Genomic DNA, 17,159 nt, shown 5'->3' with positions numbered 1-17,159 from the left:
ATTGTTTAATGCCCATTCTACCATGAGTCCAAGTCTGCCTGTAAAAAGAAAGAAAAAAGAAAATAGAGCTCACTTACTGTGACCAAAAGACAGTCAAAAGTAAGTGTAACATCACATCAGACTGATTTCTAATTTTCTCCTCTGGAAACTTAGTAGCTCCTTTTTCCTAACAGTGTGCAGCTGTGGCTCAAAGCAGTGAAGTGTGACCACACCAGGGATACCTTGATTGAGGACATGTGCCTTTCCTGGTCCCCAGAGACTGCCCAGTTCTCTTACAAGGGAGAAAACACTGTAGCTGAATTCTGACATTTTAAAAATAGAGAGCTTTAGGAGTCTTTGTCTTAGATATTGATTTTTTTATATTTGAACTTTGTTATTTCTGATAACCAGAATAACATGAATAGTGCTATGCTAATAGTATATAGTATTTGTGCTTACATTTGACATGTATACACTGAAGTGTAATGCAATTCTAAAAATAAATAGGGAAGTTACTGTGATGAAGCAGAGATTCCCAAATTCATCAAATTACTTGATATCAGTAATTAGAAAGGACTATTAGAAGAAAACCAACTAGTATTATAAGATTTGCAGGAATTATTTCAGAGTTTACAGTAATCAATATGTACAATTCTGAATGAAAGCAACACATTCTCTGATGGTGAAAAATTGTCTTTTACATTAATTAAGTACTATCTATGCCAGCTGAGGACTCTTTAATTCTGCAGTAATTATGTAGACAGAAGTCAATGAGCGGGCAGAATTTGGGTGAGAAAGACCATTGGCACTTGATAAATGCAGTCTGGATAAGGTCCCCACAGACTGAGCATGAACTTTTTGATGAGAAATACATTTTGTGTTTTACATATGTCACAAAGCCTGATGACGTAAAATATCATTTAGACTGATGTGAACTCCCTGCATTCTCTGTTCATTGTAGCATCAGTATCCTGTGGTGAGTCACATAGCTTTGCTTTTACTGTGGTAGCACTGAAAAAAATTTTTTTTGCAAACCTATGAAATTATTCTGTAGCAGAAGAAGGAAAAGGTCTCTTAAATCATTCCAGAAATGTTAAGTGGGAAAGGGTTAATCTGCCCTGAGGAGTTGCTATGTAACTGAGTCCTGCTGGGAGAGTCAGGGTTTCCAGCCAATGGGACTCACCCCTACAACACAATGCATCTATCTTGTGTTTCTTACTTGTTGTCAGTTATTGGAGTTTTTCCTGAACTGGAATTACACTCCTGCTCCTTTCATACTTTCCCACTGAGTCTTAAATAATTGTATTCCACACCAAAGTCAGAAAATAACAGTACAATGGTGTGCTTTTATCCCTGAAATTGTTACTTTGGACAACCTTGAGTGGTGTATAGAAAGATCTCTCACACAGCAAAACTAGGAAACTTTTAAAAGATAAGATTTCCCAAAGAACTTTAGGGTATAACATGTTTTGGATTGCTTTTAGTCTTCCTGAAAGCTTTCTCCTACCTTTGTGCTCTCACCTGTGCAGTCTTCAGCACACTTTCCTGTGCAAAGAGCAGAAAAATGTCTCAACCTTAAACTGTTCCTTCCTGCCCAAGGTATTTCAAGAAGCGAGTATTGATTTTCCCTGTGTCCTGATTAGACTCTCTCCTTAGCTATTCCTCTTCTCTAAGGCCACTCAAGGCTTGAGGGCTGAAGCATGAATTCTTTAATTTCTCCTTTAGAAGAGCCAGGTGTGTTTTCTCAGCTCAGGCAAAGTCTCTGTGGTTGCGCCAATATATTTGTATGGAAGAGGTGGCACTTCTGAGGGGTTTTTTTGTTGTTTTATTTTTTCTTTTTTTTTTCCTCCCTGGAGGAGATCCACCCACAGTCCCTTTGAAGGCTACTGATAAGATGAGGGAGAGACTAAGCCTAGCCTGTAAAAACACTGCTTAGGAATCTCTGCTTTGGCTGTTGGGTTCTGATAGGAAGCAAGAGAGTGGAGTGGTATCTGTCAACATGTCGTTCAAGTCTCAGTAAGTTTTACACTTCACTTAGATCTTTGTGCCTCATTTTTTCCAGTGAGGTTCTGTCTGATAATTTTGTTGGCAAAGCTCTTAGCCTCTCTTGCAATGCTTGTGAAGTTCTACCTCTGAGTGACATAATGTTCCTGCATTGTTCAGCTAGTAGTATAGGCTTTACTATCAGTGGTGTGTGCACTTCTGCTCTTAGTAAGTCTGTTAAAAAAATAATAAAAAAAATAACAAAAATAAAATAAAATAAAATAAAATAAAATAAAATAAAATAAAATAAAATAAAATAAAATACCTAACAATTTTTAGACAAGTTTAAGAATCCAACAGGTGCACCTTTAACTTTTTTAAGATTTTAATTAGCATATATGCACCAACTTGTTGTTTAATATCTGACTGGGGATAAGAACTTGCTGTACTTTTTAAGGAGAATTACAACACATTTCTAAGTATTAAGAATGTGCCCATGCATTTCTTCTAACTAAAGCTTCTATAGATTCAGGCTGACTTTACCCATCCAACAATCTTGATAATTCCTTGAAAGAGCTTGGCCACAACCCTGTCTTTTGGTGTACTCTTTGGCATATTTCGTGCCCAAGATAGAATGGATGGATGCAGTAAGGGTGAGATCTCAAAGCCATTTGGCAAAGGACAGATTCTTCTTCCCATGTCTTCATATGAAGTCGAGTAAGTCTGTTTTCCTAACAGTCTGATAACAATACGTGGAAGATCAGCGTCTCATGAATGAGAAGCCTCTTCTTGAGGATGCTTGCTCAAAACTGAGACTGGATTGAAAGAAGTTGTTTCTTTCAGTGTGATGACAAGGTCTGTGCAGAACTTTTCAGTCAGAAGAAAGGCCAAGGTACCCAAATGAAGAAGTTTTGGTCTAGTTTATGCAAAACTAGTTTGATAGTTTTATAGATCTGTCAAGCCTGATATGCTGAGGGACCACCGCATGCTTAGCCAGCTTGCATGTCCACCACTATATTTGGACTAAAGGTCTCAAAAGGGCAAAAAAATCCATGATACTGCACAAAGCCTGGGGCAGTGTGCTGTTCACCACCACAATATCTAACTGTACGCTAGCTCTGTAAGTTGTCCTTGATTGAAGCATATGTGTCAGTTGTGATTCCCTGAACATGGATATAATATGTGTGGACATTCAATCCCTTCTGTGGTCCAATATGGGAATCTTGCAATCTAAGAGCATGAGAATTTGCAGATCTATTTAATCATGGGGGACTAGCTTAGTGAAGCTGCTTGGGACCATGCATATTTTTCTTTGTTGGCTTAAATTGCACAAGTCAAGTAGAATTTGAGGAATGCACCAAAGAACAATTTGATATGTATATTCTAGTAGAGTTTGAAAACCAGGAAACATCTTGTGAACATTTCAGACTGGATGTCATTGATGGTGCCATTGCTTGTTTTGAATGCAAGTGAGGTCCAGCCCAGCCTGACTTTTCCTGAGATCTCATCTGTGTTTGAATGTTACATTGGTATAACAATACAGGGTGAGGAAGCAGTTGCTCCTTTTTGAAAGAGTGTTACCTGTCACCACCCAGTTACTGTAGTATAAAAGGAATATACAGAATCCATACCTGCTCAACAGTAGTTGCACTACGATAACCTGTATGCTTGTAAAACTGATCCCATTAGTAAAGTTTACTTTTCAGGCTACATCAATAAAGTTACAGTGATAACAGTGTCCCTCAGAGGACATGTGCCCTCAGTTAATTCCCACATTATTGATGGCACTTGTTCTACAAAAGAAACCAGACATCGATTTGCTAAATATATACTTCAGTTTCTGGGTAATTCTACCTCATTTACAGCAAAAATTTATGCAGGCTGTTCCCAAACAGAAAGCACATCTGCATGACAGAAACAAAGGTGTGAAAGTACAGTGCAGTAGGGCAACAGGCAGAGTGGAGGTGTTGGCATAATGATCATCATTACCAGCAGATTTCAGGCAATGTCACCACATTGTCATTGCTATCATTACCCCTGCTAGCCAGGTATCTATGCCAACACATTTTCCAATCACCCCTTCATTCTTCTTTCTGAGATACCCAGAGATAGGACACTGGGCTGTTCTTTCACTGTTTGATGTAGGATTGGGAACTAGCTAAGTGGGAACTGGATTGTCATTAATACACATGTCAAGCTGCCAAGTGTGGGTCTATTGCAGTTTACAGTCATGGCATAATCCAGTCCCACCTGCACTGGGCTTTATGTGACCAGAGCTCTGCTCAAGTGTGTTTCAGCCGTCTCAGGCCTCTGCCATCCCTCTGTATGGGTTGTCCTTGTCAGCAGCGCAGGAGCACAAGTCTTAAATGCAGCTTAAGTCTGACCTAAATGAAATAGGGCTTGGGTAAGGTTAGTCTTTGTTAGGATATATGTATGTATTGAGCTGGAGTTCCAGTCACTGCTTGGTAACTTTGGTCTTTTTCTAGAAGAAAGCCATCAGGGCTAACTTTTCATCAAGAGTTTAAGCTGAAATTAGTGAACCTGTAGAAGAAGTACGGTTGTCCCAGTTTCTATTCTGATTCTGGTTACAGCTGGGGTGGTAAGATGCCTATGTTTGGAACTCCCATTTATTCTGCATGTTCTTGAATTATTTATACATTCTTAGACACCTTTCAGGATATCAGAACATCAGGAAATACTATCTTTTTGTTAGGCAACTTTCTTTTTTCTACCTCCTTAAAAAGGCAGAAACAAACTTGAACAGCCTTTTTTAATCTCTGTTTTAGTTTTAATGGAGCTCTGTGCTCTTTTGCCTTCAGCCAACCAAAAGCATATTCAGCATATAGGAAGCTTTATTGTTAGTAGTAGTATTCTCTGCAGTTTAATATTTAGCATTTCTACTTGTTCTTCTGCTCTTTCATGAATCTTGCTTCTGCTTAGATTTTATAGATGTCCCAACCTTCATTCTCCCTGGATTATATAATGCAATGTGTCAGTGCCATGCCAGGCACTCCAGTTACCTCAGCATTTCCATTATAATTCTATGTTTTGAGGGATTTATAGGCTAACAGTAAAAATCTCGTACTTGGCTAAACCTTGAAACAGCAGTTTCTAGTCATTTAAAAACAAAACAAAATGAAGCAAACTTTTTTTTCCCCTCACTTATTTTTTTTTCTGGCAACCATTTAGCAGTGGTGTTTGCACTGCAGGATCCTCATAAACAGCAAGTGTAGATTCAGTATATAGCCAGTGTTTAATCTAATAATGTTCTTTTCTTTTTATATCCTTCAAAAATGCATGTTGTCCCCTCTTCATGCACGTGATGTCATTGTCTCTTTGCCAACTTTTCAGGAGCCTGCAGCCATCAGTTTTGGGGCCTCAAAAAGGTGCAGTTTGGTCTCTCCTTTATTTGCAATGTGGATGAGTTTTAAGTGGTTTTTTGTTTGTTTTTTTTTTAAACAAACTTTTTATCCTTCTTTATCTCAAAGCCTAATAACTTACTACCTACTTTTGTGTCACAGAGCTAAGAGTTTATCGCAATCCCAAAAGACATTGGCTATATAGGACTTTCTAGAATATCAGGGATATTACAAAAAAAAATTTGGAAGGGATATTAAATCTCAGGCTTTAATACTTAAGAGATTTGCTGTTAGAGAATAGGCTATTAGAGGACCTATGGATAAGTTATACTTTGCCAATCACTAGAGATTCCTGTATTTTCCTTAGAAACAGCTAGTAGCAGTCACTCTTTGAAATGGATTGCTGAGACAGATAAACTCCCAGTTTTATCATGTAGGGTAATTCTCCCCTGGCTCTAGGCCAAAGGATTGTATGGATTCTAAGAAACATGGTTGTATGCTCAAGTTTGTGGAGATTAATTATTTCTGTAGCCTTTAAGTTAAGCAACCAGCTTTAAAGGAATCTTTACAAATACATATCCGCTGATTAAAACAGACAAAAAGCCTTTATCGGTAAGTGATTTGCAAACTGGTTGCATGCCTGAGTTCTGGGTCTGGAGACAACTAACTCTGCTTTTGCCATCTAAAATAAAATACTGCTCTGCACTGAATTATCTTTTGCCAGTTGCTGTTATATTTCAGGCCTGAAATAATTCTTCCTCTTAGTGCAAATTCCTGTTTCAGTCATTGCAAGCTGACACTGTGCATAGTAGTGTATAGCAGACTGAAGAAACCCCCTTTTTACTTAATTTCACTGTAATTCATGTTTTTTCCATGTCATTTGTGCCATTTCATGCCAGTAATTTTACTGTTTTACTTTCTTCAGGGCAATTCTTGCTCACAGTTGATACCCATTTCCTAGGACTACCTTAGAGTTTTAAATATTCAGTCATTCTCTTGTGACCTAGTGATTTTCTTCCCCATAATTTTTGACATCATTCATGTGCTCAAGACATGAAGAAATCATCCTTCAACACTAAAAACTACATGTAGTGACGGGGGAATTCAGGTTTTCAGATTTTTCAGATTTGTATCACCAGCTGGGGGGAGGGGAAAAAAAAACTGCCAAGGCAGGCAAGTACTGTTTCATATTAACATCTATCGTCAATGAAGAGGTAAAAATCAAAGCCCCTGTGTGTGAGGCAGGGTTAGTGAACTGCCAGTGATTCTCCCAGCAACTGACACAAAGGAATCTGTGAGTATCAAAGCTGAGGCAGCAAGCTTAGTGTCAGCTCTTGCCTAGGGAGTAGAAGAAAACATCACTTTGTCTCTGCTTTCACTGCTTAAACACACACATCATTCACTAGTAACCATTTACTCTGCTGTCAAAACTGTTTCAAGAGAGTGCTACATTTGATTAATAGTAAAATGCATGCAAAAGAAAAAAAAAAGTCTGCTTCCCCCGAGGTACTTAGTTGGGGAGAATTTCTGCATGCACTTCTTAATTTTTCCATGCTATAAATATGCCTGTAATGTTCCAGAAGTGCTCTGTTGCTTCTAGTAAAGTCATTTTTATTAGAGAGCCTGGTGCACTCATCCTAATTCTAGTTAATGCTCTCTCTCAGTGAAGCACATTATGGCATCCTCAGCCTCTTGTACTAACAAAAAAGTGACCAGCACTACCATGTGTGCAGTACATGATTCATAGTGCTGCTTTCTGAATTGTCCAGTGGGTAATTGCAGTACAAAAACCAGAGAAACAGATGTAGACCCTAAACCTTGGCTGTAAATTTTTGTTTTATGATTATGGGTTTCAAATGTGCTATGTCACACTGACAAATATACAGTAACACCAGAGGAAATAGATTTCTGACTTGAACTTGTGCTTTTTATTTCATTTATAGCTAAGAATATGTTTATTGTAAAGTTTCTGCTATCACAATCTGAGAGAAAACAGATCAAAGCACTGATGTGAAACCACAATTTCTTTGCACGGACAAAGTCAAAGATATTGGAGAGTTGTTGCCTCCTTGCACCTCTGTGGGTGCTGGGTAGGCATTTAAAATATGTGGCAATACTTAAGCTTTTGTTGCATTTGAACCAGAGGATTATTAGTTAGCACAATAATTATGATTAGTTCTGATCTAAATTAGAAAATGCTCCCCCTTTTATGAATGTAGCTTTTCCTGATACTCTGTTAAAGAAAAACAAGTGTTGTGCTATTCCAAAGTGGAATAAGAGATGCATTGGTTACTGCGTTGTAGAAAATAGTGTGTGAGCAAACCATTAGGCTATTTGAGGATTTTTTTAATTACGTGTCCACTTAGTAATAAATATAAGCATTAGTGCAACTATTATTTGTAACACAGCATGATGAGCTACCTGGCTTATTTTGATACAGTGAGAAAAAACAGTCTTTTTCCAATTCAGACACACTTAAGTGTCACTTCCCGACATTTACTTTCAGAAGTTGCCACTCTACATTTTGAGGTACAACCGACAGATATTATTTTTGAATATGGTATTATAAGACTGCTAATGGGATAAACATAACTGTGTTTCTGTTTGTCTGATTCTGTTTACTTTTAACTCACAAATGCAACATGTTTTTCTTGGCATAAGCTTAAACTGTTCCAAGAACTCTGGTCCACAGAAAAAGCTGTTTTCTCCCTAAATTGGAGACTGAAAAAAACATACTGTGTTTTGTGTCATCCTTTCCAGTTATTTTTGTGGTGATACATTACGTATTCCAAATTTCTTGTGCATCCTGTGTCGTCTGGTTAGAAAATAACTGTCTGCTAATTTAGCTTTGCTATTCCAAACAAAACTGTAGCAATGTAGCCAAAAAAAAAAAAAAAAAAAAAAAAAGTTTAGCCACTTTTCCACTTGGCTATTTTAATGCAACAAACACTGTTTTGCAGTGCTGAATAGTTTAAACAAGCCTTCCCTGAAGGATGGCTTTTTTAGTAAGCGTATGCTGTGCATAAATTTTAGATTAGAGAGTGTCAGGGGCTTCTTCAACTGCAGGAGTTCAGGCTGGGGGAGGACACCCCAAAGGGCTGAAAAAGTCCTTTAAAAGTCCTTTAAAAAGACGCTGTTAAACTCCAGCATTTGTAACTCTTCTGCCTGAAGGGAAGAGGGAAAGAGAGGCTGCCTGCTGCAGGGACAACTACAGCTCTCCCGTTGAGGGGGGAAGGAGGCTAAGAAAAGCTTTTGTTTTAATCTCTTCAAAAGGATTCGCTTCCAGATTGCAGCAGGTCTTTTTGCTGGCCGCTGGTTTTCAATGTGGGTATATCAGTTTCAGGGAACAAGTGCTTGTGCTGTGTGGGGGATTTGTTTTGTGGTTTGGGGTTTTTTTGTAAATTCTTGAATCTGTGTGAAAAGTTTTGTTAATACAATCTGCAGGCATTGTCAGAGAGCTTTCGGTTCATCAAAGGACTTTTTGTGGAGAGGGGACACCACATCCATTAAAGTGGCTGCGCAGGTCCCAGGGTGAGTCTCTCTCCAGCATTTCTTTACAGTCGCCAGTGGTGTGCCATGCCTGCTCAGTGTGCCCCTCTCTGCCCAGCTCCTGTCTAGGGCTTTGCAAGAAATCAAGTGTTTATTTTCTAGTTTCTGCACCTGAGCTTGCTTTGGAGCGGGGAAGCAAGGCTCCTCTGTGCCTTGCTCCTGGATGATGCTCACTGCTGGGGCTGAGGTGGCTTGGCTTATTCATTTAAAATTAAAGCTTGCATGTGGCTATTGAGCTCATGTCCTTCCCACTGGGGCAGAGGGAGTGTTTCCAGGCTGTTGTTTTTAATTTTTAAATTGTCCATAGGAATAAGAACTGGTGGAATCCTCCATAGAGTCTTTGTTGGTGAGAAAGATTTTGGAGAAGGTAGTCACCTACCCAAAACACACCGAGCTCTCTCTGCTGGCTTCATGCGAGTGGTGGGCCCGCACAGTTCTGCTGTGGCATCGTGGCCACAGCCTTGGGAAGCCTTTGACACCTAGTCCGGCCGTGAGGGAGGGCTGTCGGCGGCGTGGTTTAGCACAGACCATAGTGGCTGGGAGCAGCCCCTCGCCTTCAGAGCGGCTGTGAGGGCTTGGCCGGGGCCGCCTGCCCCAGGGAGGCCTCCCCGCTCAGCGCCATGGGCTGGGCCCAGCTCCCCGTGGATTAGCTCGTGGCCTTTCTCCCCTCCCGGGGAGCTGGGGCTCATTAGCCCTCTGAAAGCCGATACAGCCCCTCCGGGGCTACACGAGCGGCCCCAGCCCCTCTCTGCTAATCAGAGACAGGCAGGACCCGGCGGCGGCGGGGCTGGGGAGGGACAGGAGGGATGCGTGGCTGCTTCCTGCCCTGGGCTCAATCGTGGGGACAGCCCCTCCCGGGCAGTGCCAAATCTGACCCATCGGGGAAGCCAGGGAGCGCTGGGTGGCTTAGGAGCCGGGTGAGGGATGCATGGTGCGGAGAGATGGGGCCTGATGGCCCCCGCCCAGGAGGGACAGGCCCCTGCGATTCCCCGCTGGGAGCGGGGCTGGCACCGGCCGCAGTCCCTGCGAGTGGTATTGAGCGGGGTCCCCGCGGGTGGCATGGAGCGGGGTCCCCGCTGGCGTGTGCCGGGCAGCGCCGGGATCAGGCTGCTCCCAAGCCCAGCAGCTGGGGCGAAGCCCGTGTCCCTGGCTCTGGAACAGCGGCAGCGCCTGCGCCTCGCTCGCGGCCTCTCCGGGGAGGAAAGGAATGTGTGTGTGTGTGTGTGTGTGTGAGGGAGGGAGGGGGGCACAGAACTTTCAGCAAATTGTGCTGGAATTTTCAAATTCTCCGTTCCCTCCGACCGCTGAAAACGCCGCTTTTTTACTTCCCACCCCCTTCCCCTCCTCCTCGTTGTGGTGTTTGGCTTTTTTTTTTTTTTAATATTATTTTTAAATTAGTTTATTATTTTGGATCTTTTTGTAATTTGCGCTCCCCGTCCGCACCCGCCCGCTCGGCGGCCGCGGGGCGACTCCGGCAGGGCTGGGGCTCGCCTTTGCCTGCCCGCCCGCCTGCCTGGCTTTTTTGCAGGGCTGCTGGGAGTTGTGAAGGCGTGTGAGAATCCTGGGAGCTGGTGATGTCAGACCGCTTGGGTCATTTGAAGGTTAGCAGCCTGGGAAGGGTTCACGGAAAGTTCACTCGCATATATTAGGCAATTCAATCTTTCATTCCCTGTGACACAAGTAGTAGGAAGTGAGCTGTTCAGAGGCAGAAGCATCTATTCACGGCCGAGGGGGATCCCGAGCCTCCACCGGAGCTGTTTTATCCCGGGGAGGTGGGCGATTGGCACGGCGTGGGACGCAGCACACACCCAGCGAGCGCCTCAGGAGCTGGACTGACTCTCAAGAAATTTTGGGGGGAAATTGATGGTAGCTAAAACTTGGAATGCGGCTCGCATCCCCCCATCTTGCTGGATTGGCTGGGCAGCCTGGAAAATGGTAAATGATCATTTGGATCAATTACAGGCTTTTAGCTGTGTTGTCTGTCATAATTCATGATTCTGGTCTGGGAAAAAGACCAACAGCCTACGTGCCAAAAAAGGGGCAGAGTTTGATGGAGTTGGGTGTACTTTTATGTGCCATTTTCCTCCACACCTAGAGGAAAGCACTTTTGCAGGCATTCTGTGCAGGGGGAATCATGTTTGACTGTATGGACGTTCTAGCAGTGAGCCCTGCTCAGATGCTGGATTTCTACACTGCGAGTCCGTCTTCCTGCATGCTCCAGGAGAAGGCTCTCAAAGCATGCTTCAGTGGATTGGCACAAACAGAGTGGCAACACCGGCACAGTGCTCAATGTAGGTCCCAACTGTTATTTTTCCACTTTAAAGCAATTACTATTATTATAATTGTTGTTGTTGTTATTTATTTAATTTATTTACTTGCATGTATTTAAAAAAAGAAAGACCGGTAATTAAGTGCAGAGGTAATGAGGGGTGGGGTGAGTTTTTGTGCAAAATGTGGTTTGCAAGCTTTTTTTCCTTTTGGCAAGAAAGGAAGGAGGAAAGAAGCACCGGACCTCTTTCTGTTTATCCCTTCTCATGTAGCATATTGATCCTAACAACAGTTGTGTAGCCAAACAGGAACACATAAAATCGTAATGTAATACAGCAAATACTTGCAAAACTCCAACCGGTGAAAGACAAATTTACATAACATCTCTGTGGTAGCTTCCCCCCCCCCCCCCCCCCCCCCTTAATCTAATTTTGTAGCACATTTGCTAATCAGGATGCATGTTGTCTTGAAGTGCATTTTAGCAGAGCAGCCAAGCAATTAAAATGTTGATCTCTACAGTTCTTGCAAAAATGTGGAATTGCAGTGGTTAGGTTGTCGTTCCAAAAATCAGACAGTAGTTATAAGTTTCCGAAGAAAAAGCAATATTTCTTTGTACTGACCTTGCTGCCACCTTTCTTCTTCACTTTGTTGCTCTAAGAAGTTGCTGTTTTGCTAGAAAACTACTTACTGTGAACACCCTTTGAGTTTAACCATCAATTATTTCTATACCTTGAGATTCAGACAGCGATGCACTGTTAACAGAAGAGTGAGAGTTAGTGGTAGGACACTTCTGAAAATGTGTTACCATGTTATAGGGTCTTGATTTGTTGCTGAAATATATAGATGATAAACAATAGCAGTATTTTAACACCCCAGTTTCAAGTTTGAGAAATGACAAAAAGTGCCAGAAAACATCACCTTATACTATGCTTAAGAGCTTGCAGGATGCTTCGCTGCTCTGACAGTGATTTAGATAAATGACTTGGCTATCTATCAAAATGTTTTTAGCACGCTCTCGAACACTTCAGTACACCATTAACTGTATAATGCTGTTGGAAATTTCTGTTTTGCGGTATGTTAAAAAGTTAACTAGGAATTAGAAGAGTTTCCCTTCAACATTTCAAAGGGGTGGAGTAGGTAATTGAAAAATAAATTTAAGAGTGTTTGGTGAAATAGGGTGTTTCACTCGGCTCAAAAGTTTTCAGACACCATATGACATTTGTGTGGGTTGAGTAATGAAAACAGAATTGTAAAAATCAGTGACTAGCAGCCTACAACATACAAATGTTTTGATGTTTTTACAATTAAAAGGAGACTGCAAAGTTCAGCATGGGATATTTATTTTTTTCCGCACTGTTCTCAAAATGCTTCAAACAAAACATGAAACAAAACTTTTACTGAAAAATAGTGTTACTAGCTATAGGAGAGCTTCAGTTAGCAAAAACAAAAATCCAAACCAGATGTTTTATTAAAAATGTGTTTTCCTCCTTTCATGGTTTAAACTTCAGTATAACTTTAGTGGTGATATTGCGGAAACTTGGAATTAAATAAACTTTCCTGGAGTAGGAGGCATATATACTGCCATTAAAAGCTTACACTTGCAAAATATTCTTTAAATAACTCCTGGCTTTAAAATGTCCTGCTCTTTCTCTTGTATGTTGTTAATACCTAGAAGCAGGATTCTTAAAAACAAAATATATGGTGTTTGTTCTTGGGCAAGTTAAACACAGGATTACCCTTATCAGAATGGAATGAGTGGTAAATATGTCATTTGCCTAGGGCCTGTGATAAGAGACAAGTGTTGATAACAGGAAAGTTTAGCTAATCAAAGAAACTCATATTAACAAGAGTAAATAAAAATACAGGAAAATGCATTCAGGAATCCAGTCTTGTAACTTCGTAAGCAGTAGGATTAATCTTCACTTCATGGGAATTTAAAATCGGGTCGAAACCTGAATCATAGTACAGTGGCTATAATTTGAACTGTGAAAGTTAATGGTATAGAAATGTGGAAAAATAGTTAGAGTCCAAATTAGGATTTCTGTTTCAAACCTTAGAGCAAATTTTGTTTTCAGTTTTGAAGAAAGTGTAAGCAGTTTATGCATGAGTAAATATATAAATGGATTATGAAATACTAAAATTCTCACAAAGGTTAAGATTTTTGTCTTGCATCTTGTGAAAATGTGACAGAACTAGAAATTTTGTGGTCCAGAAAGCTTTTAATAGTTTAAAGGTTGCTCCACTGCATATAAATACAAAGATAGCAATGTTCAATTCTAACTCTAGCATTTCCTGATTCTCCATTTTTGCGAAGACCTCTGTGATTTGATGTAATATAATAATAATCAAATTTGGTAATTGTTAGAAGTGATAGGGTTTTTTTGGTCCAATTTGTTGTTTAATTTTTGGCTCTGCAAAAAAAAAATAAATCCAGGCCAGTACACCTGCAGCCATTGCCTTAGGCCTTAGAAATATTGCTTTGATAGAGATGTGATTGTAGAGTAAAAGGTAAATGGTTGTTGAGGGAATAGTACATGGGTAGTGCAAACTCAGAGCAGGCCAGTAACAATCCCAGACAGCATCAGGGTTTCAGCTGAAATGCTGGCAAAATTGGCCATTGCAGGCTTTAGGGCAGAATGCTGTAGGTCTCCAACTTCAGCACATCTTCCGTGCATTAATCCTGTTACAATTCACTAAGCTAGTGCACTCCTGCAGATTCATGAATTTTCTAGTCCATGAGGGTCTGCAAAGTAAAAATAGAGGATAAGACACAACCCTAACATGACCTTAACTTGTGTGGTATTTTTTTCCTCTCCCCTGTGGGAAGAAAAACCTGCCCTGAGTTTGCAACGCAACTGTTAGCCACTGCGTATTGCACGGTTTGTTACAAGAATACAAAAAACCCCCCTGACTTTGCACTTATATGAGTTTATGCTTTATATGATTCTAGTTAGATTGTTGTAGATTTAAAATGAGATTATTTGTTTGCAAACAAAATCCTAGACTCAGAAATGAGGCTAGAACCGAATGCACTTTTAATCGTAATTCGTTCTCACGCCTTTTGTCATAAGATAAAAATCAGGTTGGTATAATTAAATTAGACTAGGATAGTTCTTAAGAGGACAAAAGAACTAAGATTGCAAGAATGAGTAATTTATAGTTTCTTAAGTAAATTAGAATATTCTGCTCCCTCATTGTGCAATGGCAGCAAATACTGAGAGAAAACCAATAACTTTTGGTGAAACATGAGCTAACTAAATACTGTGGAAGTGGGAACAGGACAGATCCTGAGAGAGAAGCTGCAAAGAATGGAGATCTGACCTTGGAAAAGCCTATTAAAAAAGTCTTCATTAGTCTTCATTAATTAAACAGGCAAAAAAACAAATGAGCAGGCCCAAAACAAGAGTAAGTTTGTTTGGCATTATGTAGTGTTTCAGCTAATTACATCAAGTAGATGACTACTGCCTACTGCATTTCCTTGGAGTTAGAAATGTAAAAAATATGATTAAGTCAAAAGTTATAGACATGGCAGCAGAACATGCTGGGATGTAGAGGCTCACATATATATATCTCTATACAGTTCTTATTTCAGTTTGGTAGGAAGTGTTTGCCTGGAGAGGAGCTAGCGGGTATGAACTTTCAGAAAGTTCCTGAAGATGGGACTCCCGAAAGCATGCGTTCTCCTTCAAAATTCTGGATTATTGCGATGTTTGGGTTAGGTTCCCATTCCCTGCAAGCACTGGAAACATCTGTGTTCCACAAAAAAAAAAAAAGAAAAAAGCTCACTACTTTATTTTCTTTCATCTTTCTGAATTAAAAAACAAACATTTTGAAGTGAAGGATTTGTAATCTACATTCCCAAGTATCAAATTGCTGCAGGTGTGTTTGCTAGTGCCCAGAAGGCAAGATCTGTTTGAACCAGGTTATTTTCTTTGAAGTTCATCTATAAACTTTACAGCTAAATGGCTAGGACTGATTTGCTTAGGGATAGAGTCTTTGTTTAAATTTTTATATGTCTAGGTTAATACTCTGAAATATGTGATGAAAAAAATGTTTGTTTCTGATCCACTTAATTTAAAAAAAATTGTGTGAGGGTATTTTTCTTCCAAAATAACTGAAGGGGGAAAACTATTCTCTACGTGGACTGTGATGCAGTTAGTCTGATTCGGCTGCTGGCACAGGAAAACCCTAATGGACACGCACCACTGTCAAAAACTCCTGCAGACAAAAATGATGAGAGGCTTTCGCTGGCGAAGCCAGGGTGGGATAAGCTTGGAGGAAAAGCAATGTATCTTTGGGTGACTCCCTGCTTGCCTAATGAGTCTGTGCAGGAAAGGTGCAACTTGTCAGAACAAAGCCAGGCTTCTGAGGCGATGCCTTGAAGAGGGTTACGGTGAAGTTAAGGAGTTGAAAGAGGGAGATAGTGTTTCAGACAGCGAAGTTAGTCATCCTCACATCCAGTTAAATCCCTACTTACTGCTGAGCGGTTTTTGTTAACCATGTGTGCGTCACGCCAGCTCCGCAGCCCGGCCAAGCCGAGGGGCTTTGCTCGGGGGAGCGAGGCGCCCTGCTCGGCGGATTACGGTCCCACCTCCCCGAAACACGCCAAGTGACTGGTTTTGCTCAGGTCTAATTTATATACCGCCCTTTACGCAGCCGATGAAGTGCGGCTGTGTTACACAGCCAGCATTTAGATTTGGGAGCGGGGCTGTGAAAGGGACATTGTGCTCGGAAGGACTGCTGTCTGCCGCGGTCGGCCGCGCTATGCCCCGTCCTATTGAGACCTCAAAAGCAGAGCACAGCTGTGATGAGTTTCCAGATCTGTTTGGCCGTGGGGACCGGCCCTGGTATGCGTGCGAGCCGGGGGGGAACATCCCTCTCCTGCCTGGGGGGCTGGCAGCAGCTTCTGAGCACTGAATTTACAGGGGCGGGCGGCTGGGGCCAAATTAGTTGTGGTTTCGGAGGGCTTTCCAGAGCTTTGCTAGGCTGTAGCACGCAGCCCCATGAGGAAGGATATCAGTTGATGTATAAAATGGCCAAGGAACTTCGGTAAATAGACTTTACCCTTCAAATCCAGAGGTCCTGGCAGCGGCTGTGCGGGAGGGTGGGGTTGTACTTTTCCCCTTCCTGTACTTGGACACTTTTGATTATCCAGACTTTCTGGGGCTGAGCAGGGCTGCCTAATAACAAAGCCTGCATAATATAATTGCCTAAATAGGCCTATTGTCCTTTTCAAGTCACTGTGCTGTGAAATCCTTCAACTTTTTGCTGAAAATGTTGCATCTAACGTTTAGATGGCTTGGTGGCTGCAGCGAGGAGGGGATCCCTTACCCTCATTTCTCATTGCCGAGTGGTTGAGAAGCTGATTATATTCCTGCCCCCTATTGATGTTTACTCCTTTTGGGAGGCAAATATTTTAGCCCCTTCTGGCAGGGTAAACTGCCAAAAGTAATAGGCCTGGAAATACAAAGCTATGATTGATTTTGACCTTTGCTCATGTGCATGAAGTCTGTCCCCATGCACTGTGACCCATGCCGCTTCTTGCTGAAATCCAAGCCCTTTCAAACCAAACGGAACCACGAAAATACAAGCCGCAAAATGCTCAAAACTATTCTAAAGTAACAGAATAATAATCTTATCTGTGCTTCAGGAAAAATATAGACAGGAGGGTAACAAAACTGGATTTTCTAGCAGGCAGATGAGGAGTAATGTCTTACTGCTGCCACCTTTTTATGAGAACCATATTCCAGTTATAAAAGAAACCAACTGATATAATGTGGAAATGATTCTGTGCAGTTTTTTGGTCACAGTAATCTTAGCTGTTCCTCCTAATTATAATCTGTAAATAACTTGCATCCAAAACCATGGATTTTAAATGGTCCTTTTGAAAATAATCTAAGGTCTGGGATTTAATTAATTTGTCGTTGCATGAGCAAATGTGTTTCAAAAGTTAAGAATGTCAGAAACAGTAGCCTAGAGTTAGCATCCTAAATTCACATTTCATGGCTTCATTTCCAAATA

The 17,159-nt window shown here is 41.2% G+C and overlaps 1 protein-coding gene across 9 annotated transcripts in view; it reads left to right on the top strand.

Annotated features, from left to right (window-relative positions):
- The window catches only part of RARB (retinoic acid receptor beta), a 323,420-nt gene that overhangs the window by 222,378 nt on the left and 83,883 nt on the right, over positions 1–17,159 (top strand). For 2 of the 9 annotated variants that reach the window (XM_039705215.1, XM_039705224.1), the window contains one exon: positions 8,766–8,852. The exons of 1 other annotated variant lie outside the window; for it this stretch is intronic. In XM_039705215.1, the coding sequence (XP_039561149.1) occupies positions 8,766–8,852 (87 nt within the window). Of the gene's footprint in view, positions 1–8,541; positions 8,646–8,765; positions 8,853–10,137; positions 11,162–17,159 lie in introns of those variants that run through there. 6 more of the 9 variants (XM_039705310.1, XM_039705265.1, XM_039705254.1 and 3 more) reach the window with 6 other exon arrangements.

The sequence above is a fragment of the Passer montanus genome, unplaced genomic scaffold, assembly GCF_014805655.1.
Source record: "Passer montanus isolate IOZ18808 unplaced genomic scaffold, ASM1480565v1 scaffold10, whole genome shotgun sequence".
Lineage (NCBI taxonomy): Eukaryota > Metazoa > Chordata > Aves > Passeriformes > Passeridae > Passer > Passer montanus.
Note: the sequence above shows the minus strand (reverse complement) of the source record. Positions and strands in the feature narration are given on the sequence as shown.